The following is a 25,647-nucleotide window of genomic DNA, read 5'->3' on the forward strand; positions in this document are numbered from 1 at the left end:
CTTCACAGGTTTCTTCCTCTTTGAAACACTACATAGCAATGAAATAAATCCAATTCAGTTTTAGGTGAGGAAAGTTAGTTACACATATATTTAACTTCCACTATTGTGGAAGCAATTTTATGTAGTGCTCTGAAGAAGTCTGATGTATCCATCTCCATTTTGACCTTTATTTGTAGCAGGCTACATTGGTGTGGCTTGCCCCATGCTGATTGCGCATCATGTCAAATCCTCATCCAAGTTCTTCAGAGCAGAGCTTTGAATGTCAGGACGTGGGACTCTGTTTGGGGAGCCCTGGTGCAGTATGTCAGAACTGAACAGGCTGCTTCCAACTGAAGTGCTAAGATTTAGAAATCCATGTTTGCACTTAATGTGTAGAGAATTTTTTTAAGATTTTTCTCCTTGTCTTGAAAAACAAAACTAATGGAACTACTGTAGAGCTCACACACATAAAAACTGAGCAACAGTAAAAATGGCTCTGAAGTTTTTATTCTTACCAGATTACTTCAACTGACCAGAAAACAACAGAGCAGAAAGCACACATATTACCACACCACTAGGATCCCATTATTTACTCACCAGTGGGAATGCTGCCACTTCTCTGGAATAAGGACGATCCCACTTGGAAGAAGTGACACAGTTCAGAGTATGTGGTGACATCTACAAGCAAAAAGACGTATTTAGGACACAAAAATACTGAATTCAATTGGATGTAGCAGTGTGAACCCTCCTTCAAGTTCACATTGCTACATATAAGTAATTACTGCCGAGGCAGTCACTTGAGAATACCATTTATGTAGGGAAAAAAAGGCAGATTTAAAGCAGGAAGCAAGTCAGTAGCTGGATTTTTTTCAGTTTACCTGAAGATACTACCCAATGTTTGAATATGCTTCTAGCTTTTCAGTAAATTCCCTCAGTATTTAAAAAGTCAGCACAGCATTACAAGAACATTGAACAGAGCTTGAGCCTATAGCAATTTTGTGCTGCAGTTGCTAAAATAATTCATTCAATCTGTATTTTACAGTTAGTTCTAAGGTCATTCCACTTCCCTTCTTAAACCGGATAAATAAGCATCTCTCTTTCATTACTTTAAGATGACCTTGAAATTTATAGATCATGTGCTTGCGTAAATAACTTTCCTTGCTGACAGAGCAAAGGCCAGACTTCTGACTTGAAAAAGTCACAAGTGAAATTTTGAAAAAGTTTAGAGTTTCTAAAAAAGTCAAATTTCAAGAAATTCATGTGTTCGCTGTTGCACACAGTTATTTTTGGCAGTACTGAAAGACCAGGAAGCGGGCTCACGTAGCCTCAAGTAAGTCTCAAGGGTTGAGCTGATGCTGGTAACTTGTTCCATATGCCATCTTACCTTTAGTGGATTAATTTGGGGGTCCATCCTGCCCTCCTCTATTTCAGCAATTTCCTGCCGAATACTGATCATTGCATCACAAAATCTGTCCAGCTCTGCCTTGTCTTCAGACTCTGTTGGTTCAATCATAAGCGTCCCTGCCACTGGCCAGGACATGGTTGGAGCATGAAAACCTGATAAAGAAGAAATCAGTCACTGACAATAGGTCATGAATGAATATATACATTAGCTAGCAACTGATTCACAAATTCAGCCCTTTCTATAATCTACAGGACTGAACTTGTTTGTGGTGTTGGCAGTGTACTGACACTTTTCAAGTATCTTAATTTTTAACACTGAGGGGTAATGCCATTGTATTATTTACAATAGAGTTACAAACTGATTTAATGAAATGCTCTTAAAGCCTTCTCTTTTCGGTTTTTTACTTTTCAGCCTGAAGTATATTGCTTCTTTCCCAGGATTATTTCTGTTCCTGCTGCTCACTTCAGTAGAAGTGTTTTGTCACTTTACCTTTTTATGACAGGCTGAATGTCAAAGTGAGGTGGGTAAACAAGGTAAAAAGAAAATGTGGCCTCTCATGATTCCCTTTTTGCACTACTGCTAATTACAGCCTTGTGACACTTCTCTTTCAACTGCAGAGGATGGAACTTATTACTAAACTTATCCATGTAACTCACCTCCATACCTACTGAAAAGTCTAAGTGGTGCATGCTATTTCAGGCTATAGCAGCCCACTTACAAAGAGCAGGAATGGTGGGGGTTTTTGATATCACAACCAGGCTTTGGATTATTTCACTGACAGGTATTATTGGTTAGGGTTTTAACAGCTTTTATGCATATTTGTTAGAAGCACAGTTGCATAGGATCAAACAGTTCAATGGGTCATCTTGTGTGGCAGCCACGATCAGATTCTTCAGAGCATGTGTACAAAACTGCTTAAACTGTATCAGGATGGAAGCGTTTAAATCCTATTATCCTACTTCAAAAGTATTTGTTTGGGGTTTTTTTTTGTTGGAATCTTATTAAGCTCTTGCCTTCAACCCGCTTGTTCCAATGGTTAAGTCATGTAATTGCAAATTTGAAGTAGCAGTTTACAAAACTGGAGAGGTACAACTCAGTTGATGCAAATATCTCTCCAGGCCCTTAATGAACATGAGGAAACCTGAAATGATCGTGACAGATTCACCATCCATAAGCACAGGACTAGAACGTTTCTGTCTCCCTTTAGAAGAGATTTAGGAAATTCTCACTTACGCAGCTATTTTAAAAAAAAGACACTGACTTACCATAATCCTGAAGTCTCTTAGCAAGATCTACAGCTTCAATGTTTGCTGTTTTTTTGAAAGCTCTTGTATCCAAAATGAATTCATGGGCTACATAACCTGTGAACGAAAAAGCGTACACTATGTTTACTTACTAGTAGAATAATACAATCTGTCAAGCAGTCTATTCTGATGGGTTTTGTGGAGCATGGCAAAAAGGCAAACTAAAAAATATCCACTCGGGTAAAAACTGAAACCTGGGAAATTATCAAGTAAGAGATACACAATTCAGTATTTGAAGACTGGCCCTCTGAGTCCCATGTCACATTAAGAAGAGGCCTCACTTCCAAGATCAGAACTAGGAAAGGGTGGTCAAAGTAGCTCCTGTAATTTACAAGTACTCTGAAAAATAACTGGGTTTGTCAGTGGCCCAACACCATTTGGGTCTTCGGCTATCTCGAATTAGACATGTACAAGATAATCAGTTTCATGTTATGACTGAGAAAAGCTCAAATCTGGTGTTATAGAGAGGCTAAAGACTTAAGTTATCTAAATTTATATCCATGATCCTCAAGAACCTAGTTCCATTTCATTGCTGAATCCTTCAAAATTTGCAACTTCCATTCACTTCTGTGAGGAAATAATACATTATCTTAAAATGTAACCTGCACGTTTAAGACATGTATTTTGAATACATACGTATCATACTCAAATAGTCTTTGGTGCCATTCAGCTTAAACAAGCAAAATAGCATTCTCTGATAGTTACTCTAACGGATAATTCTTTCACCTCTTCTTAATTATTTCTGTCCTGCTGCAAGACTGGAGAGCCATAGCAGGCAACTACAATATAGCTAAAGTATTTTACATTGCCAAGGGGATTCTCCCTCATCTCACAAAGGAGAATAAGGAACAGAAATGACAGAAATTTGGTGGGGGGTTTTCTGAGAGAAACTGTGCAAGGGGAAGTACAGGTCCAAAAATTGCTTCCAGTTCTTAAATTGTTGAGCCGTTGGTTATGGCAGATTTGGAGGTCTCAACTTTGTTGCTTCTTGTTTTTCTACTGTTCATTAATCTGCTACTAGAATTCAAGGAGATGCCATGGTTTACTCCATCTTTTGTAATAATTTAATTACAAACAGGCATTTTTACTTCTACTTCCAAATATCTCAGTTTCATTGCAATACCTCCACAAAAGCAGTGTGGCAGGTTATTTGTCTCCTTATGAACAACATCAAGAGAAGTTTGAGATGCAGCTGTCACGTAGCAGTAAAAAATGAACCATACTGCAAGCCAACTTCTACACTGGAAAAAAAAAAAGCTTTGTAGAAGAAAACAAACTGTCCAATACTTGCCTCTTGCTCCTCTGAAAAGGATTTTGTAGTGCTTCTCTAGCCTCTTTGCCATGTAGTTTGCATTTAGTATTGCAATCTCAGAGGCATGCTTCAGACCTTTTGCTCCCATTGTCTGAAAGAGGAATAACATGAAGAAAGAGGTCTAAAAACACTCCTAAGCAAGCTCAGTGTGTTCTTGTACTGGCCAGCATGATAGACAACAGCACTGTAATGCATCTGCCTAGTTTTAAGGCAGTCACACTGCTATTATACTTTTCCACTTGCTTGAGAGCAACTACGGTATACATACCTTATGAGACTGTTTACTGTATAAATGAGTTTTTGGTTAAAGTCAAGTGAACAACCCAAACCTTTCCTCAAACTGAGAAACTCTGAAGTGAACAGAAAAAAGTGAGAACTCAAGACTGTCATCAGCACGCTTGTAAGAACTGTACATGCTACCTGTCACCATCCTTACCCCCCAGGGCAAGGGTGTCCAGAGACCTTCCCAAAAAGCTATGTGTGCTGTCTGTACAGATTATCACAGCAACTCAAACTCTGCTTGCTGGTGTCACGTCACAGATGATACTGTGCATTAACAAAGGCCAGAGCCAAATGAACACAGAGGCACTTACTTCTCTGCTAAAGCACTGCAAAAGGACAGCACTGGAATGGAGCTGTGGTTGAATTTCTTAACACTGCACTTGGAAGTTAAGTCGGCAAAGGAGAAAGCCAAAACAGCCTGAGGTAGCCCCTTCAGATGGGACAGTGTAAACAGATAGCACTTTGCACTGTGAAGAAACAGCTTCCCTTAAAAATTTACTACAGTTTAAACATTCTGTAATAGAAGCCAGCTTACAGTCACAAGTGAATTTTACCCACATCTGAAAAGCCACCATGGAAGTTGTACCAGCTCATATTTGCTCATTTCAAATTCCAGAAGAGCTGGTTTCCCTGGGAGCACAAGTTTCCATGGTTAGAGTGTCGAACTGGCTACAGGGTACTCTGAATGACACAGCCTTTATATTCACCTTTCCAGCTCTTGCTCTCACTGAAAGCTTTAAATGTTGCTCAGAGTCCCAGCACACCCTCTTCTCAAACAGAATTTGAATCTCTTTTGGCTGAATACTTCCATATATGTAACCAGGTATTTGCAGGCTTATCACTAAATTGCAACACATTTAAAAAATTACATAGATCATGATCAAGTTGTCACACATCCAAAGTCAAAACTAAGTTCAGTTTTCAAATTCAGTAAAATCCCCTGGAATTCAAGCTCTTACTAAATAGATTTGTGAAAGCTAAATGTTACATACAGGTCAAGTAATACTGCAGCATACAGCAACCAGAAATATTCTTGGAAGAACAGTAATTACCAAGTAGCTTTTAAACATGAATTCTTCAATATCGGAGACAGTGGAAGGGCAAGCCTGACTGCAGCTTTCTGCCTTGTGTCCACTTGTCTCAAGAAATATTAGACAAGAGACAGAAGAATTAAGCAGACTACATAGGCACAGCAGTTGTCCTGCCATCCTTTCTTATTGCAACAGATGGCAACAGGCTGATCCATTGTCCTACTGGAAAACAAGAAGGTTCAAAGGATGTGCATAACCTATGACCATGCCATGGTCATATGCATTTCAGTCTATGCAAACATCTTATGATGAGTTGCTCTTAAACCTGTTCATGTGGTTCCAGTGGTCCTTAGACTGGCTGAAACAGAAACAGTCCCTGAGCAGATACTCCTTATAAAAGTCTACCCACCTTGATATACACCCAGGAAATTGGCAATATAGCACTGGAACCCCAAGGTGCAGCACTGACAGTACCCAAAGGACATGCATCCTTATTTGGCTGTATTTTGATGACAGGGTGGGTAGGCAAGTAGGGAGCCAAATGTTTCTTCCTAAAATAAAAACACTGATTTTAGAACTTAAATGTGAGTTCCTGTGTTACCATTACTGGAAGAGTTTCAGCAGTAGCTTCTCTTCACCTTCCTTCCCAACACAGTCCTCCATGACGTCTGGTCTATGTCTTCTTCAACAGAAAGTTTATTAACATAACTGCTGACAATGGAGGATGGTGCTCAGTTTTCAACCTATCACAAAATACTCACGCAGCTATCCAACTCAAAACTATTTTTTTAAAAGAGTAAAATTATTTTCTTTTAAAGGAATATGATTAACCTATAAGATAGATACACACAGTTCATGTACGACTTCTGCATTCTGGACTACATACAATATCAGCCCTTGAAGTCCACAGATCATCTCTGCATTTATTCAGAAAACAGACCGCTGAGCGAGGTCTACCATACACACTAAAGGGCCAAGATGAAAGTCAGGGTTTGGGAATACACGTGAACCTCACCATTCATGAGATCAGCACATGACTATCCTGGAGTAAACAAAAGTTTACAAACAACAGTACAACTCTCCCATTCATGGCTCTGCACTTTAGTGAACTGCCAATAAAGATTCACTAAGGGATTTTTTTTTTTTTTAAAAGAAAAGGCTAATAAAGAGATACCCACACGCCAATTGGTCCCATTCCAGGTCCTCCTCCTCCATGGGGAATGCAAAATGTTTTGTGAAGGTTTAAGTGAGAGACATCAGAGCCATAATCTCCAGGACGACACAGACCCACCTGTGAAGGGAATACTTTGTCTCAAAATATTCTTTACATGGCATTTTAAGGCCCATTACTTCATTTAAGAAAAACAGGTTGAAAAAGATGTGATATGTTTTCCTGTTTTTCTTTAACATGATGCATCATAAACAAGTATTCATGCGAACAATTTTGTGCTTTAGAAATTGTTATTCATGTCTGTGAAAAACGTCCTTGACAAAGATTACACAGACTAAGCCAATTTCAGTGAAAAACTCATACATCTTTCAGGGAAAAATCAGATAAAAGAGAATTATTTTCACCACCTAATTTTTATTACTGTTCTTGGAAACCTCACCTCCCCCAGACACTGTGCCATCTTGTGAGGAAGCTATGTTATGTCTGAACTGAGTACTGCTGTGCTATTTTTATTCCAAGGAAACGTATGCTCCCAGCTGTAATAAATTTACCTAGGGGATTTTGTACCTGGGCATTCATATTTGCTCCATCTAAGTAAACCTGGCCTCCATGTTTGTGAATCAGGTCACACACATCTCCGATCTCTTCTTCAAACACACCATTGGTGGAAGGGTATGTGATCATGATGGCTGCCAAATTCTCTTTGTGCTTGTCCACCTGTTGTCAGGGAGGCAGAGAGCAAAAAAAAAAATGTCATTAAGGCTCCTAAAGCATCTTCAGAGAAGATTTTTACAAAAACATGAAATTAAGGTCATCAGCTGTTTTACAGGTGAGAAGTAAGTCTATCCACAGGTAGTATAATTCATTTATAGTCAGCAAAAGATACTGGGCTCTTTCTTTCAGCAGTACCTATGGAAAAAGTCTTTTCTCAATAAATCAGAATTTTAAATCAGGGAACAAGGCATGGTATTAAAAGATGCATGCATAATAGTCACTTCTAGGACCTTAAGCCAAGTGAAACATCTGGCCTTCAAGGTAATATGATCTAATGGCCATCCCCCTACTTTCAGCAATACAGTTCTATGACTACCATAAAAGCCTGCTCAAATATGTATTTTTGAAAATGTGTCCTGCTAATCCCTGGGATTCCCAAGATTCACCTGCAGCCAATCTACTCCAAAAAGTGAAAAAAGTTGCCTAGCAACACCTTCCCCAGCAGAGGTGGGCTTGAACTTCACTAAGCGAAGGCTAAAGTGCAGTTTTGAATGCTTCACACTCACAAGCATGCTTAATTCATTTCAAATACTACTGTAGACCAAAAAGGTCTGCTATAAAAGAGCCTACTGTGCAGAAAGACTCTCTGAGCCATTCTGGTACCAAAGATCCTCAAACTGGAAAGGAAATCTCACAAGTGTCTCATGGCTAGTGTCTGAGTGAGCAAAAAAAGAAAATAATTACTTATCCTTTTCAAGCATGTATTCACTATTATTGCCCTATTTTCTCTCAAAGAAAAATCTGATTCAGCTGCCAACACTATTACCTGTAGAGGAGAAGGAGTGTTCCTGCCTTGAAAATTACAGATAATTAAATACTCACCATTGCTTTTAAATGGGAGATATCAATGCTTCCATTTTTATCCACTTCAATTGGCTGAATCTTCATCCCTGCCATTTGTGCACTTGCTGGATTTGTACCATGAGCAGATTTAGGAATAAGGCAAACCTTAGAAGGGAAAAAGAAGCAGGGGCTAAAGTATAACTAGTTAAAAAATCTTAAAAAAGCATTATGGTCTATGCTCAGCTACAATTTATTATCAAAGTTTTCAAAAGGGATCCTGAGGGAACGTTTACTGGCAAATTGCCACTTGCACTGAAAGATGCAACTCAATTTTCTCTGAAGAAAATCCATTCAAATATCAGCATCTAAATACTCATTAGGAAAATAGTTTCATTTGCAGCATAAATCATATTTAGGGCTGCAGTCCCAGAATATTATCTCAGACACTCACATTTAAAATCCTTTCCTCTCACCCTCTGTTTTTTTAAAAGACTCATTTTTTTTACGGTAATCAGTCTCCATATGTACAATGACTTGAAAGGGAAAACTATCTAATTCCAAATTTCTACAACTTCAGCTGACTTCTAAAGTATTTTCTTTGGTATTCCATTCAAAACAAAAATTTAGGCTGAAAGATTTTAGCTATAGCTGAGACATTTCAGACAGCTATTTACATGCTCTATACAGTTCATTTAAAAAGAAGAAAGAGAAGTACTTAAATAAATGTAGGTTTTTGTCAGTGATAGGAAAATGGAGCTCAGGATAGTTCCTGAGTTAGGAACTCCACCCCTTCTAAAGACAATAAATATACCTTCTCTAAAAAAAAAAATCCTTTGCTTCTATTCAGTGAGTATATTGAAACATTTGTCTATTATGATTCTCTTGGAAGGATTCCTTTAACTAAGTTTAATAAGTAATTTACTCAAACTTAGCTGCATTAAATAACTGAGAGTAAGGCACTTGTTTTCATGAGAAACTGGACAACGATCTCTACCTCATGTTCCAAAGAGACCCGAGACAAAAATTAATTACTTTAAAAGCTATTCCAAGGAACTGACCCACCTGTCTCAGCACCTGGATATTTGCTCTTCTAGCAGTGAACTGTCAACGTTTTACTGTGCAGCTGTGCCTAAAGGAATCACAGGCATCCCAGCCCCAGTGCTGGGAAGCACTGTGGCACATCTGGAGCCATTTTAGCTGCATAGCAGAAAATGAGTCCAGATTGCCACCCAGTCTTTCTGGGTTGCATCAGCATCTGCTGGATACAGAAGCTGTTGATCAGGCAACAAAGTGGACAGATGTGAGCTATCAGTTAACGTTGATACTTTTTTCCACAAGAGAGCACCAAATCCAAATGAGACTGACTGCAAGAAGCTTGATCTGCTGGTTTACTTCCACTCTCCAGCCCAGGAGAGAGGTCAATATTTTGTGGTCTTTCTTCTTCTGCTCCCCGCGCCCACCCCCCCCCCCCCCCCCCCCCAATTTTTCCCAAGATTATCTTGATTTTACTATAACATTTGAGATCTGTTAAGTGTGCATAACTGCAAACAGCACACAGGCTCTCTCTGCTGCATGGTTAACCTCTGGGTATTTCTGAGCATAGAAGGACCATAGACACTCACAGAAGCCCAAGGACCTTGCACAGAATAAGAAAAACAACAAAGCATACGTGGCTAATCAGAAGATAAATGTCCAAGGAATAAAATTTCAACTTAATTTCACTACCCATTGAGTAACTACTCACAAAACAAAGCCTGTAATTGTAGAAAGTGACTGATTTCTAAGAAGTTTGAGGTGATCTGGATGCAACAAAGACACAAAGACAGAACAAGAGAACACTCACTATTCAATTTTAGGTATTTTCCTCACACAGAGCTTATAGTTCCCAGTAGGTCAGGACAATGACCCTTCCATTTTGAGATGGCACATGAGTTCCAATGCCAAGTATAAAATCAGCTTCAGAAAATATGGAGATTATTGCACTAAGGACTTTTTTCCTACCTTTTAAAGCCAACTTTATGTGTGTGTGAAAGAGGAAGATCTAATTAATCTCAGATTTCCAAAAAGTTTTTGATGTGGTCCCAAAAATGTTCCTGAACTAATTTCCAGTGGGTTAAGTGGGAAGGTTCACATGGACAAATATTTCATGAAAACACAGGAAAGAAACAAAAAGATCAATGGTCAGTTTTCACTGTGGAGAAAGGTCATCCTAATAGAACACTATAAATATCTGTGTTGGTTCCCTAGCATTTCAAGTTACTCTTTATAATGGAGACATACAGTGAAATGCCAAATATTCTGTTAATATAAAATCACCAAGATCACTAAAAGAACGGATTGCACAGTTCATAAAGAACCCACAGTACTAATAGCATTCAAAACTGGAGCCAGACAGCTCTAGAATATTACACAAGAAAACAAATCTTAATGATACACAACTGGGATCGTAGTTTTGAACCTATCGCCACTCGAAAGATCTTGCAGTGTTGGGGGAAAAAAAGCAACTGCATTAAAAACTAGAAAGCAAATAGAGAACAAAATAAAAGGAAACAGAAGCTCTGAGAATAAACAAAGCTATGAGATGGCTTTTTTGAGAAGGATGGACAAGTAACTGGAATCTAACTAGGAAGACAGAAATGAGGATAGATAAGGATATGATAAAATCTCAGAACTAACACATGATACTCTGTGAACACAGAAGAACTGTTCATCACCTTTCAGGAGTGATAGGGTATTAGATGAAATTGTAAGATGTCAAGTTCAAAAAAAAGAAGATGAAGTATTTCTTATGAAGAAATATGACTATATGATAATGGGTGATGAAGCCACAGAATATTTTTTCCAAGATACCGTAAATATCAAAAGCTTCCTCATAAGAGGTCAAGTGATCAGATTTAATTGTAGAAAAATGCGTAACAAATGCCTTTGGATTCCTTTGGATCGCGAAGTTCCCAAACCATAGACATGTAGAAGCTGGGGCCATGTAAGGGTAAGTATCATTTTATACCTGCTTTGTCCTTGTACTCCTCATCAAAAGAGGAGTCTATCTGTCTGCTATTGACCACTGTAAGATTGGATGTTGGGACTGACAGACTTTTGGCCTGGGCTAATCTGGGCGTTCTTATATCACAAACATGTAATCATCTCCAAAATGAAACTGGCTACCACCAACTTCTCATGTTTACGTATTTCTGCCTATTTCACTTCCAATTAAACTTATACCTAAAACCTACAATTAATAATTCAGCCTTTCTTCCAGGCATCTTACATTGATCAGAAAGCATCTAAAGGAACAATATTACTTTCAGATTTTTCAACTTATAACTGCCTGCCATTAAATGCAAATAAAGAATTCTCTTTAGAAGAAAATCAGAATTCAAAATTCTATTAAACAGTGTACTAGTAAGAACTGATTCCTCTTTGGGGTTAACTACAGTTGTATCACCTCTCAGGTTTACAAGAACTCTCTTTTGTCAGGTTACAATGGTATAGCTGAGAAGTGACTCCTTGAAGTCAAAGTTTCAGGTACTTAGTATAGAAGAGAATCAAGCCTTTAGACTCTAGTGTTACCAACTGAGGATGATCTTCAATGAATCAAAACTTATTTGCATTATTCATCTACAGTTTTTGTGGCCCTTGTGAAGCAAGGTTACCTCCATATACCCCACAGAAATTTATCTGAAACAGTTTGGATGGACAAGAACTGGATGAACCTTGAGATTTCTACGAGTACCTACCAAGGCATACCAGAGGCTTGTCTGCTTCTTCTGTCAGGAGTGGCTACACTGGGAACCAACTGATGTTATAAGCAATGTAAGTTTTAGATAATCAGCTCCTGTTCCCTTTGTAATTGAAAAAGCTGGAAAGGGAGTGTCATACCACCCTGAAAAAGCAGAAAACTGTCATTGCCCATTTTCTTTCAAGGCATGGACATCTGGGCCTAGATCCATCTCACTGAAGATCTGAATCACTGTTTCACATTCACGAGTAGCTGTGTGATGGCATCAATGAATAGGGTCGCCCCTTGATCAAAGCTCATCTGTAGGTTTTGGGTCTCTCCCTAAATGTCCTGATGTTTCATGGGCCCACTGAGCTATAAATAACTCATCCTTAAGTTCCCAGTCCAGGTCTACCTGAGTCACTTCAATTCTGGCACCCTGGTCTACCTGCCAGTTTTTTTGGTGTTCAGTGCTGCTGCCCTTGGGCTTGTGAGCATCTGTATGACATGTACCTTTACAGTAATGCTTTCTACCTGGGCAGCAATGTCTTGCCAGAAGGCAGCAGTCCAGATAGGTTTACCTCTGCGCTGCAGTTGGTGTGTTTCCAATGATGCAGTCACCCTCACAAGGCATTTGCCACTATCCGTGAGTCAGTACTGACATAAGAGTATTGGCTGGTTTTCAGCTATCTCTAGGGCCAGCTTCTGCAAACTGGCTTGACTTGCCTTCTCCTTTCATGGGTTTGACAACTTGTGTAGGACTCTACACCACAGCTTTCCACTTCCAATGGTTTCCTACAACACAAGAGGATCCAGTGGTAAACAGACCATACTGCTTTCTACCTTCTGATAACTCATTATATGGTGGCACTTCTTGCGCATGAGTCACCTCCTTGAGTAATGCTATCAAATTTATGCCTTCTGATGAGTCCATGATCTCTTCCAGGATTCCTGGACTGCTGGGGTTCCTCATCCAAGACTGTTGCATTATCAACACTACCCACTTACTCTGTGCAGTGTCCTTTGAACATCCAGCACAGCACAGGCAATTATGATGCTGAGAGGAGCTGTGTTTCTGTACTAACAACTTCTGGAGCAGCTCAGCCCTTCTTATACACTGCTAAGTAGCTCTTTTTCAGTCAGTGTAGTATGCCTTGGATCCTCAGTACCCCCAGCGCCAAAACCCTAAAGGCTGACTTTGTATTTCTGAAGGTGTTTTCTGTCAGAGGCTCCAGTTGAGGCCGTGCTCCCCGACTGCAGTGTAGTGTATGCTCCTCACAGCTGGTCCCATCTAGATGGGCCCAAGGACTACCACAAGAACTCAGCTGGGCCCAAGGACTACCACATGAACTATCTCCTCTTCGATCTGTTCAAAGGCCTGTTGCTGTTTAGGGTCCCACTCAAAATAGTTCTTCTTTAGGGTCACTAAGTAGAGAGGGCTCACAAGCTGACTGTAACCTGGCATACACATGCATTCTCCAGTATTACACAATGCCTAGACAAGCCTGTGTCCCTCCCTTTTTAGCTGGTGGGGACATAGATATTATTATATTATTCATTGCAGCCCCAGGGGTGTGACAATGTGCATCTTGCTGTTTTAGTCCCAAGAACTGGATCTCTTGTGCAGGTCCTTTGACCTTGCTTTGGTTTTATGGCAAAACCAGCTTTCCAAATTATCTGGATTATTCTTTTCCTCTTCTCAAACACTTCCTCTGCTCTTTTGGCCCATACAATGATGTCATCCACGTATTGCAGGTGTTCAGGGGCTTCACCCTGTTCCAGTGCAGTCTGTATCAGTCAAAGACTGAAAGGTATATAGGGATGTGCTTCTAGCCCTGGGGCAGTCAGTTCCAGGTGTACCGGACACTGTGGCATACGAAAGCAAACTGTGGCGTGCACTCTGCTGCCAAAGGGATAAAAAAAAATGCTTTGGCAATATCAGTTGTGGCATACTGCTTGGCTGCCTTTGACTCCCATTTATATTGGAGTTCTAGCTTGTCCCAACAGCAGCACTGTGCTTCACTTTGTTCAGGCCATGATAGTCCACTGTTAACCTCCATCCTCTGTCAGGCTTTTGCACTGGCCTTAATGGGACTATTTAAGGGTTATTAAATCTTGCTTATCACTCATTTGCTCTCCAGTACATGGATCAACTTACAGATGGTAACTCAGCTGGTGCAATACTGCCACTGGTTCACCATCATGGCAGCAACCAGCACCTGCTGTTCTTTGTCATGCAGCAACCCTACAATGGAGACACCAGGCAATGTAGACAGTTGTTTAATCTTCTTTGTGTCTGCTGTGGCTACACCAAAGGCTCACTGGTACCTTCTTGGGTCCTTGAAGTACCCTCTCCTGAAGTAGTCTATGTCAAGGATATATGGAGACTTCAGGCCGTCACAATAGGATACTTCTTCCTTTTGTTCCCTGTTAGGCTCACCTCAGCCTCCAACACAGATGAACTGTTGGCATCACCCTGTCACTCCACACATCCAGATGGGTCCCACTCCCTCCTACCCATGGCATTATGGTACACTGTGTACCAATACCCACCAAAGCCTTATACCTCCATGGATCCAATGTGCCAGGCCATCGAATTCATACAGTCCATTAAACTCTGTTACACCCTTCCTCTGCCTAGCCTAGGGACCCTTTACTCCTGGTTGTAGTATTCACTCTCTGACTCCCATGGTGTCAGACCAGAAGTCCCTTCATCAAACTCAGGAGGAGAGGTATTTTCAGCCCTTATTCCGTGTTTGGGGGACTGCTGGTTGCTTTCTACTGTCTTGGCAGCAACTGGTGTGGCAGCCTTCCCAGCTGGCCCCTTCTTAGCAGCTGTCTTTTCCTGCAGTTCAGGTACATGGGCTTCTAGCTTCGAGGTCAGTGCACTGTCCCACCCTAGCCATGCACAAGAACCAGAAGGTGCCATGTGCCATGCACCTGGGGCTCTCTTTCCCTCTAGCAGGGGGAGGCTGACTGCACAGGGCACCCCTGACAGTCAAGACACTGCCTGTGGGTATGAGAATTGGAAGGATTCTCTTTAAAACATCCTGGAACCAGAAAGACAGTCTCTCCACACTTGGTATCTCAAGATATGGCCAGTCCATTCTCACCAGTGAGTTGGCATATGATACTGATGCATTTTCCACAAACCTCCTCTACATGGCTCATGAGTACTGGATGTCATGCAGATCTATGACAACCTGTTTGTTGTCCAGGCCACTGTAGACCACTGCTAATTCTGGTAGATACTGAACACCTTCCCCAGCAGGGGTTCAATTGCCTCAGTAATTGACAAGATCAGCCTTCAGAGGACACCTCACACTCAACAGGAACCACCTCCAGAGGCTGCAGATTGTCAACTCTCTTCTGATGTCTTTGTTGATTCCCTGGTCCCTAGCGAGGGATCCCAGCTGCTGGGCTTCCCTACCCTCAGTTCCTAACTATCGCCCAGTTAAAAAATGGGAGCCGCAATTGTTCTGCCTACCTTGGGGCTTGTTCAGGGTTAGGGATGGGGTGATTTCTGCCTCTTGGATGACTTCTATTACTTCCTTACATTTCCTTGCCAAAGGACTGGCTTCCTGATCACACCCTTCCTCCTCCTTCTCCTTTACTAACTGATGGTACAGCCCTGTTGATCTACACTGCCAGTGTTTCCTTTTTACTACTGGGGCAATCATTGTGGTTGGGGTTTGGGTCCCTGTTTCAATCATCATGTATGTCCTTAGAGGTAGAGGCCCACTTTCCCCTATTGCTGTGATGGTGCTAGACAGAGGCCCAACAGGCACAGGCCAAGCCCCAACACAGTGCTAGGAGCTGCTGAGTCTCATTGGGGTAGGCAAGGCACCCTTCCACCAAGTGGTGTGCCAATTTTCAGTGGGATTTTATGCCTGTACAGGTGTAAAATCCCAGGTTACAGGAGGTGATAACTGCCCTAGGCACCTGCCCAAACCCTCCCACACATCCTGTCACCCAGGGATCAACTGCCTTGAGTCACGTTTCTCTGTCAGCTCCACAACAAGTTTTTTACTCACACTGGGACCAAACCAGGTTCCACACACCCAACAACAAGCCAACAATATTAGATAATAGGATCAAACATCTTATGTAAGGATGTACAATAAAACTCAGAGGAGCCCATGCAACAGAGCTGGACACATAAACCCCAGAGGAGAAGAGAGAGGTGTAATCCCTTGTTCTCTCTACAAGGTAGCTCACACAGCACAGGAACAGCATCACAGCCAGGGCCAGGCATACAGCCATTTGTTTTATCAAAATGTTTCCAAGCACAGTGAAATACATTGATAAGCAGCAGAGCAAACAGCAAGAGCTGAAAGCAGCCATTAAAAAGACCTAAACTCTAATACACAGTAAAGCAAGCAAGCTCTGTGAACCACATAGGAGCCTGCCAATTAACAAATTAACATGCTTAGATCAAAACTGTCCATTACCTCAAGCCCCATGCTGGGTGCTAGAAAGGACTGTGATGGATTGACCCAGCCAATGGCCAAACACCCATACAGCTGCTCACTCACTCCTGTCTCCCACGGGACAAGGCAAAAATAGAAGTAAGTTGAGAAGACTCACGGACTGAGAGAATGAAAGTTTAATAGGAAAAACAAAAGCCGTGTGCACAAGGAAAGCAAGAAGAGGAACTCATTCATTACTTCCCATGGCCAGGCAGATGTCCAGCCACTTCCTGGAAAACAGGGTCTTGGCACATGTAATCATTGCTTTGGAAGAAAAATGCCATAACCATAACCTTCATCATTCTGTCCTCCTCTCCCTGAGGTTTTATGGTTGAGCATGCCGTTATATGGCATAAAACATCCCTTTGTCAGCTGTCCTGGCTGTGACTCTACCAACCTCTTTCCCACCCCCAGCCTACTGCCGGGTGGGCAGGGGGTAGGGCAGGGCACAGTGGGAAAGAGAGAAAGCCTTGACACTGTGCAAGCACGGTTCAGGAATAGCAAAAATATCCCTGTTATTAACACTGCTTTAGCCACAAATCCAAGGCACAGCACCATATGGGCTGCTATGAGGAAAGTTAATTAACTCTGCCCCAGTCAGACGCAGTACAATCACACTTTGAGGCAGTCCTCTTTCCTCATTCCCACAGCCAGTAAAGTAAAGAAAGACTTTTAAGATGGTACCCATGATCCATGAGGGAAGCCGGGAATACGGAAAGCTTGCCACAGATGAGAATACACAAGCCAGTTTCTCTCTACATGAGTCCTAGCTGCTGAATCAACTCTCCTTTCTCCACTTCCACCCAAAGCTCTTCCCCACACGAGCGCTGACACTTACAGTTCTATGACGTTCTCCTTTTGCATTTAAATAAGCTTTGATTGCAGCCAAACCTGCATACTCTCCTTGGGCTCCACTGCAAGAGGAACACAAACCCTGTTACACAAGCGCACAAACCAAAAGTGCTAGCTCTCTACTGAAACTTCAAACTGTTCAGCCCTAATCCTTCTCAACAGCTTTAGGCAAGTGTCAGAAAATTAAAAGACATCCCATGGATTAAATTACAAATGCACAAGTATTAATTAACAGCTTTTGCCTCTTCTGCAAACAGTAGATGAAAAAACTTATGCTGTTTTATGTGCTTACGCCATGATGTTAAATTCTTCTGCTGACTGAGTAGATCCCCATTTCTGCACCTAGCAGGGGACTACGTGCTAGACCACAGAGAGGCAAACTAACACTGCAATGCATAGTACAGTATACACAGTGAAACATAGAACTCTTTCAGTGACATCCTAAGTGTAGAGTAAGCCCTTACCACACATTTTATGTCACAACTACTAATGGACATAAACAGGCTGCAGCAGTATTAATTCAGCTCTGCTTTATTTATTTCAGTGAGTATGCAGATCATAGGCATTCTTCGGTCAAACCTAGTATTACTTAGCGCATCACATACCAGTTTCAACAGTTGCCAGCTCACACAGCTTATTCCTACTCCAAATCTTTAATTTTAGCTCATAGGAGGATATCAGTAACATCACCATTTTTAGGAAGCAATGATGGAGAAACCAGACTTCAGAGAGGAAAACATGGGGAAAAAGATTAAAAGAGAAGACTAAATCCTTAAACTTTTAGAAGAGACAAGACAATAAGTTTCTGCAGTTTTGAAAAAATAATCTTGTTTTCATAACCTTGCATTCAAGGCTTGTCTTTATCAAATTTAATTTTAGGAACTTCTTCAATTTTTGGTTTGCACCTTTTCTTCAGAGCTAAGTTTTTGGAAACATGTTAAGGAGCAAATGTTCAGAAAAAATTTCCTACCTGTTTGGTTGGAAGGAGATTTTGTCATAGCCAGTAATCTCACATAGGTCCTTCTCTAAATCCTTGAAAAGCTGCTGATACCCTTGAGCTTGATCCAGGGGCACAAAAGGGTGGATGTTGGCAAATTCTTTCCATGAAATAGGCTATTAAAAGAAAAAAACAAAAGCATGTGCTGTAACTAAAAATTCTGCAGACAACTCTGTTTTGTTGTTACACCCTGTGAAGGAAAGAAGCTGCCCTGTGGTCAAATAAAAATCAAAACATTTCTTGTACAGCAATACAAGTTCCCAACCTCACTGTAGGATGCAGCCTTGTTGAACAGAGAGCTTTGGCTGGAACTCAGGAAAAAAAGGTGAGTTTATGACCTTTGGAATAAGGGGCAGGCAACTCAGGAGGACTACAAGAATGTCATGCAGTTATACAGGGATAAAATCAGAAGGGCCAAAGCCCACCTAGGACTTAATCTGGCTACTGCAGTAAAAGACAATAAAAAATGTTTCTCTAAGTAAAATCAGCAACAAAAGAAGGGCTAAGGAGAATGTCCATCCTGTATTGGATGCCAGGGAAACACAGTGACAAAGGATGAGGAAAAGGCTAAAGTACTTAATCCCTTATTTGCCTCAGTCTTTAATAGTAAGACCAATCGTTCTCTGGATACCCAGTCCCCTGAACTGGAAGAGAGAGACAAGGAGCAGAATCAAGTCCCCCTAATCCAAGCGGAAATGGTTAGCAACCAGCTATATCACTTAGACACACCCAAGTCCATGGGGCCAGATGAGATCCACCCAAGGGTACTGAGAGAGCTGGCACAAGTGCTCACCAAGCCACTTTCCATCATTTATCAGCAGTGCTGGCTAACTTGGGAGGTCCCAGTTGACTGAAAGTTAGCAAATGTGACACCCATCTACAGGAGGGGCAAGAAGGAGAATCCAGGGAACTACAGACCTGTCCGTCTGACCTCAGTGCTGGGGAAGTTTATGGAGCAGATCATTTTGAGTGCCATCATGCAGCATGTACAGGACAAGCAGGTGGTCAGGCCCAGTCAGCATGGGTTTATGAAGGGCAGGTCCCGCTTGACAAACCTGATACTCTATGTCAAGGTGACCTGCTTAGTGGATAAGGGAAAGGCTGTGCATGTTGTTAGTAAAGCCTTTGACACTGTTTCCCACAGCATTCTCCTGGAGAAACAGGTTGCTCATGGCTTGGATGGGTGTACTCTTCGTTGGGTAAAAAACTGGCTGGATGGCCCAAAGAGTTGTGAATGGAGTTAAATCCAGTTGGCAGCTGGTCACAAGTGGCGTTCCCCAGGGCTCAGTACTGGGGCCAGTTCTGTTTAATATCTTGATGATATGGATGAGGGGATCAAGTGCACCCTAGTAAGTCTGCAGACAGCATCAGGTTGGGCAGAAGTGTTGATCTACTTGAGGGTAGGAAGGGTCTACAGAGGGATATGAACAGGCTGGATTGATGGGCTGAGGCCAACTGTAATGAGGTTCACCAAGACTCAGTGCCAGGTCCTGCACTTGGGTCACAACAACCCCACACAATGCTACAGGCTTGGGGAAGAGTGGCTGGAAAGCTGCCCAGTGGAAAAGGACCTGGCGGCATTGGTCAACCACTGGATGAATAAGAGCTGGCAGTGTGCCCAGGTGGCCAAGAAGGCCAATGTTGTCCTGGCTTGCATCAGAAATTGTGTGGCCAGCAGGACTAGGGAAGTGACCATCCCCCTGTACTCAGCACTGGTGAGGCTGCACCTCGATTTAGTTTTCACTACAAAAAGGACATTGAATTACTTAAGCGTGTCCAAAGAAGGGCAACGAAGCTGGTCTGAAGCACAGGTTTTATGAGGAGTGGGTGAGGGAACTGGGGTTGTTTAGTCTGGAGAAGAGGAGGCTGAGGGGAGACCTCATCGCCCTCTACAACTCCCTGAAAGGAGGTTGCAGGGGGGTGGGGATGAGTCTCTTTAACCAAGTAACAAGTGATAGGACAAGAGGGAATGGCCTCAAGTTGTGCCAGGGAAGGTTTAGACTGGATTTTAGGAAGTATTTCTTTCCAGAAGGGGAAGGTTAGGTTTGTTAGGTGTTGGAATGTGCTGCCCAAGGCCGTGGTGGAGTCCCCATCCCTGGAGGGGTTTGAGTCACGTTGACATAGTGCTGAGGGATATGGTGTAGTTGAGAACGGTCAGTGTGAGGTTAATGGTTGGACTGGATGATCTTCAAGGTCTTTTCCAACCTAGATGATTCTGTGATTCTGTAGCAAGGTGGGTGTCCGTCTCTTCTACCAAGTAACAAGCAATAGGACACGAGAAAATGGCCTCAAGTTGCACCAGAGGATGTTTAGACTGGATATTAGGAAAGACTTCTTCATGGAAAGGGTTGTCAGCATTGGAACGAGCCTTGCCCAGGGAATTGGTTGAGTCACCATTCCTGGAGGTATTAAAAAGATGTGTGGATGTGGTGCTTAGGGACATGGTTTAGTGTTGGCCTTGGCAGTGCTAGATTAAGGGTTGTACTCAAAGATCTTAAAGGTCTTTTCCAACCTAAACAATTCTATGATTCTATGATCTCCAGTAACATTTTTTTAACATTCAGAAGATGCTTAAAAATCCTTAGGTTCTCCACATACAGAGCTGTGGGAACACAGTGCAAAGAGAGAGGAATCACGTAGAATAGTACCTAACAGTTGGTTTCATACAGTTATGTTGCTATCTATTTTAATTAGAAGGAAATACACGACAGAAAACAGTGAATGTAAAAGACATAGAGAAGGGAGTGAGAGAAAGGGGACAAAGGAAACCTAGTGAAAGATCAAAGTGAGAAGCCAACAAGGAGAGAGCAGAGGAAGCTCATTCAGAGTCAGAAAGTCATTCAGTATCCAAAGCTTGGCTAAGGCTCCGCTCCATTTGCTACCACCTAGAAAAAAATAAGATATCCAGGGACTGAGTGCTATCCTAAGAAACAGCAAACTGACAAAGAAGCATGAATTGCCAGTCCCACCTGACTCTTTCCATACTGCTGAGTATTTGACTTTAAGATTTGTAAAGCAAGTTAGGTACTGCAAAACTGCATGAGGGAATAGGACTGTGATACCTAATTTCAAAAATTATTTTCATTATTTTTTTTCAGAATGGAGTCTTCAAAGCCACTCTCCTGATATTGTTGTTCTCCTACTGTGTTTTTCAGAGCTTTTTTTTCTAGTGGAAAAAGGAGCTGATGACTTTAGCTACTTCTGAAACTTCCTCCTCAGCTGGAGTACTAGACCAAAAGCAGTCTTTACTTCTCTAGGATGACACCGGCTAGATAGGTTACTCATGTGGGCCTCAAGCAAGACAGTATTATTACAACTTACTGTAAGTTCAGCTGAACTATTGAGCTTCATTGTGCAGGACCCCTAAAAATACAAACACATTTGTTAATATTTATTGAAATACATAAATATGTATGTAATTAACTATTTTTTCTCTTTTTGGTAAATACCTACCAAAGGAATCATGCTGTGAACAAGGGAAATATCTTTGTTTTCTAATCTTTTCATGTACCGCACGATATTTGTCTCAGAGTGATAGCTGGAGAACACAAAATGTGGTGTTAAGGCAAGCAGATTAGCTATACCAGCTGTTTGATCTGTGCTCTAACATATGAAAAGCCATAAAAAAGAATTAAGACTGGGGATAATTTTTAATATATACTAGGTACTTCTTTCCAAATCAGTACTTTATTCTTGCTAATAGCAATGTGGATGAAAAGTGCCTATTATAATTTGCTCAGAAATGCTATTAGTAAATACAGAATACAAGTAATGCTGATACTACATCCTCTAATAATAGCTTGTACAGTGTAGCAGATTAATGGAAAAACACATCTCCCACGTGACCATGAGTATTCCTTTGCTCATTTAAAATGTGAAAGATATCTAATAATGCTACTAAATATATTATTTCAGAGTGAGTGACTGTGTGAATACAGCTACAAAACTCAACTGACTCCAGTACCACTTTTTAAAGGAGATACTTTCAGATTCCATTAAAATATCAGATATACAGCAATTTCACAAACCTGTTGAAAACCTGATGTGTCAAGAATTTGGAAGTTCTCTTAAATGGGGTGCTAAGGATGCCTTTGGTTTCCTCGCCCATACCCTCAGCAATTAGCTCCTTTGACATAAAGAAACATGGAGTCAACACTTTCACAGAAATTCCTCTTTTCACAGGCAATTTTCATCAGAACTAGATCATACTACCAGTTTACCTCAAGATTCAATTAGCTCTTAGGTAAAAAAAAAAAACCTTTATTAGCATACATATCTTTATGTATCTAAGGTGACAACAGCATTATATTAAAACTGGGTACAGATGTCTCAGTAGTTCTCATCTTGGAAGTATTGCTGTTAATTACTAATGACATGCAACAAAACTTCCAGTGGGAGAGAAACAATTGACCACCATGTCCTAACCCTCACAAAACAAGTAACAGCCTAAATGCAGGGTGTCCAAGATGACCAAAAGGACTGTCAAAACCAGAAAATGGCATTACTCAATTACATAAATCATTGTTATATCATACTGCTTCTTTCTTTAAGAGAGGACCTGAAATTCTCAGTATTTAACAAACGGTCATCATATAGACACCCACTGTCCCAAGAGCAGTTTTGCTTTTCACTAAACTTCTGAAACATTCAGATAATTTAATCTGTATGATCTATTGTCTACTTACAGCTGAAGACTCGCAACCAAAAATCCATAATATGTCATCAAGGTCTTTCTCATTTACAGTTTCATCAAGTGATATTCCAAGCTATGCATAAAAACAACAGTAATTGGTCAAAGCTCTTAATTCCAGAGGCATAATACATTTGATCTGTTTGATAAAAAATATTCCAGAAACACAGGAGGAAAAAAAAGAAAAAGCAACCTACCCAATGCTATGAAAATGTCACTTCATTTTATGGAATAGATACATAAATTTATTTACATAAAATTTTCCAATTCCTACCTTTCCTCTGCTAAACCATCCAAGCCAGTTGGCTCACAATCTTCAAGACTTGTGATGTCACTTCTAATGTTTCTGTTTAGCACTTAATAGGAAAATTGCCCATTTTGCTAAACTGCCCTCTCCCCCCATCCCATTTTACAGAACATATTAGATTTTGCCGAAAGTCCTTAGTGCCTACCAAAATGTAGTTTAGATTTCAGTCTGTCTTTAAACACAGCCACAGGACCTGAATTCTGAAAGTCTCCTTGCATTTCATCATTAAGTTTTAGTCTCTCTCCACTCTAGCCCTCAGTGGCATATTTAACATGAAACAGTTAGATAATCTTTTTAAATAGACATAGAATGAAAATATAGTTATTATTTCTGGAAGTTCAGTACATCATTTAACAACTTCATTCTTTGTATTATCTTTATAATTGACTGTTATATCTAAGCAAACTACAGGAAGACTTAAATAACTTTGTTCTCTTTCGCATATGTAATAATCAGAAACTTAATGCAGAAAAAGTCATGCTACAAAATTTCTGAAAGGTTTAGGGAGTTGCTTACTCTGCCATCACTATAAATGCGAAAATTTATCTTTCTAAGAGCTGCCCTGTCCAAAACCTCTTTGACTGAGCATCCACACGTGATCGTCAAGGTATCAAAGAACAGATCATGATGTAGTTTATGACCAGCTCGCCTGAGACCTACAAAAAACAGTAAGTTAATTCTATTAGCTGCATACTGTATTGCTTACTTACACAGCACTTGCATAACAACCCTCTGAATCTCGTAAGTAAATATTTTTACACAATAAAGCAAAATATTCCCCTTGTGTACAGAGCAGCAAAATCACCAGCTTTTTAGTGAAATGTCACTGTGCATGACGTGCATCTAAATCAGATTCAGACCTAATTAATAATGCAGACTGAGGGAAGATCCTTCTGATACATCAAATTCGTAATACATACAGTAGCAGAATTGGCATATGAATGCAAGAGGAGAAAATTGCAAGACTGGAAAGAAAAATTTTATTATATAAATGTATATTAACCATCATGGAGCTTGCCGTAACAAATTTTAGAGTCTTAGTGCTTTTCACATCAGCAAAAGGTCTTCCAGCTAAGCTGGCAAATAAAGCATGAATAATTGTGGCAATCACTTCTCAGTTCCCAGCAGTCCAGTTCTTCATAGCTCCTTCTGACAGTAATGATAATAATGCCAGTTAAAAAAAAACCTATGAGACCACATAGTCCAGCTGCAATCATTATTTTCTGCTACAGATTCTGTGCTTTCAGTCAGCTGTTATGCTTTGAGATTTCAGTGTTCAATAGCAGGTATGATACTCTATCCAACTTAACTGAAATGTTCCTGTTTATTTAATCTCATTTCTTACTTATTTTTGCTATGTTATTATTTCTTTGTGCAGATTCCTGTGTGTAAACTAGGATGGTCCAGTAAGTGAAGTACAGAGCTTGCAGCTGGAAAACAGCATTTGAATCTTATCATCTAGACTCACTATGTAGACTTCTGTTAGTTTCCCAAGGAAAGAGAAGTAATGCTTGCAAGCTCATATCATACACATATCTGATTCCTGGATGTCATTATCAGAAGTACATAAAAACATTAGTTACTAATTTTGTATTAAAATGTTCTCTAAAGTTGACAGAACATCAGTCGGCAAAACAAACCTCTTCAGTTTATTTAACAGGATGCATTATTTAAGAAGGTGAAGGACTTAAGAACAGTTTCTGCAAACATACTCACCTTCAGCTAAGATTAGAGTAGCATTGTGTATCCGTCTTGCAATATGCCTTAATCCATCAGACCCATGGTATACACCAAACATGGCTGCCATGTTAGCCAGAAGAGCCTAGCATCCAATACAGTTTAGGACATCATCATTATTATTATTATTGTTGTTGTTGTTGTTATTGTTATTATTATCGTTGTTATTGTTGTTATTATTATTATTTTATTATTATTGCTGATGTTGTTATTATCATAAATTATTACTTCATGTTAGTTTAGTGGAAAGTTTCTTTAGCACCCAGGGACAACTACATATCCTCAACTGATGTTACACTTGATTACGTGTTGCCTACAAAATAAAAGATGGGAAAGGCAGAATATTTTTATGAAACTGTAAGCACTGATTATCAATTCAATGTTCTTTGAAATGTAACTGTGTCAGCAATTATCGTGAACTTAAATTCAGCCACTGCAACACAGATGTTTGAAGACTCTCAAGTAAACCTAGTCTCACAGGAAACTATTTTTGATAATTACTTACTTAATCATGGTATTTTCCTGTAAGGATAGCTCTTTGGCAAAAAAAAAAAAAAGCTTTTTGCACAAATCACATAGACAAAAATACAAGTTGTGACAGTTTTAACAAGTAGTTTTAGAATTTTAAAATTGCTTATTTTTGCCTTGGGTGGGCAATTTCAGATAATTAGAATTCCCTTCTGTTTTATTAAGAAATCAGTCTCATTCATAACAAACACATCACTACTCAGTGGCGTTCACACTGAGACAGATGGACTAATGACACTGCATGAATTCCGGGCTGAAGTCTTTAATAAAGGAAACAGGTATTAATACCCTCTTTTCAAGCAGGGTTC

General features: G+C 40.5%; 1 protein-coding gene across 1 annotated transcript in view; it reads right to left on the reverse strand.

The window, feature by feature from the left end:
* GLDC (glycine decarboxylase) overlaps positions 1-25,647 on the reverse strand; it is a 52,084-nt gene that overhangs the window by 1,012 nt on the left and 25,425 nt on the right. The window contains exons 9-24 of the mRNA XM_074812997.1: positions 24,791-24,896; positions 23,591-23,730; positions 22,763-22,843; positions 22,106-22,203; positions 21,531-21,615; positions 21,399-21,440; positions 18,051-18,193; positions 17,067-17,142; positions 8,081-8,206; positions 7,052-7,201; positions 6,492-6,604; positions 5,723-5,864; positions 3,980-4,091; positions 2,650-2,745; positions 1,364-1,536; positions 577-657 (exon numbers count right to left, since the gene is read on the reverse strand). Coding sequence (XP_074669098.1) covers positions 577-657; positions 1,364-1,536; positions 2,650-2,745; positions 3,980-4,091; positions 5,723-5,864; positions 6,492-6,604; positions 7,052-7,201; positions 8,081-8,206; positions 17,067-17,142; positions 18,051-18,193; positions 21,399-21,440; positions 21,531-21,615; positions 22,106-22,203; positions 22,763-22,843; positions 23,591-23,730; positions 24,791-24,896 — 1,764 coding nt within the window. The remainder of the gene's footprint in view (positions 1-576; positions 658-1,363; positions 1,537-2,649; positions 2,746-3,979; positions 4,092-5,722; positions 5,865-6,491; positions 6,605-7,051; positions 7,202-8,080; positions 8,207-17,066; positions 17,143-18,050; positions 18,194-21,398; positions 21,441-21,530; positions 21,616-22,105; positions 22,204-22,762; positions 22,844-23,590; positions 23,731-24,790; positions 24,897-25,647) is intronic.

The sequence above is a fragment of the Strix aluco genome, chromosome Z (assembly GCF_031877795.1).
Source record: "Strix aluco isolate bStrAlu1 chromosome Z, bStrAlu1.hap1, whole genome shotgun sequence".
In the NCBI taxonomy this organism is placed as follows: Eukaryota; Metazoa; Chordata; class Aves; order Strigiformes; family Strigidae; genus Strix; species Strix aluco.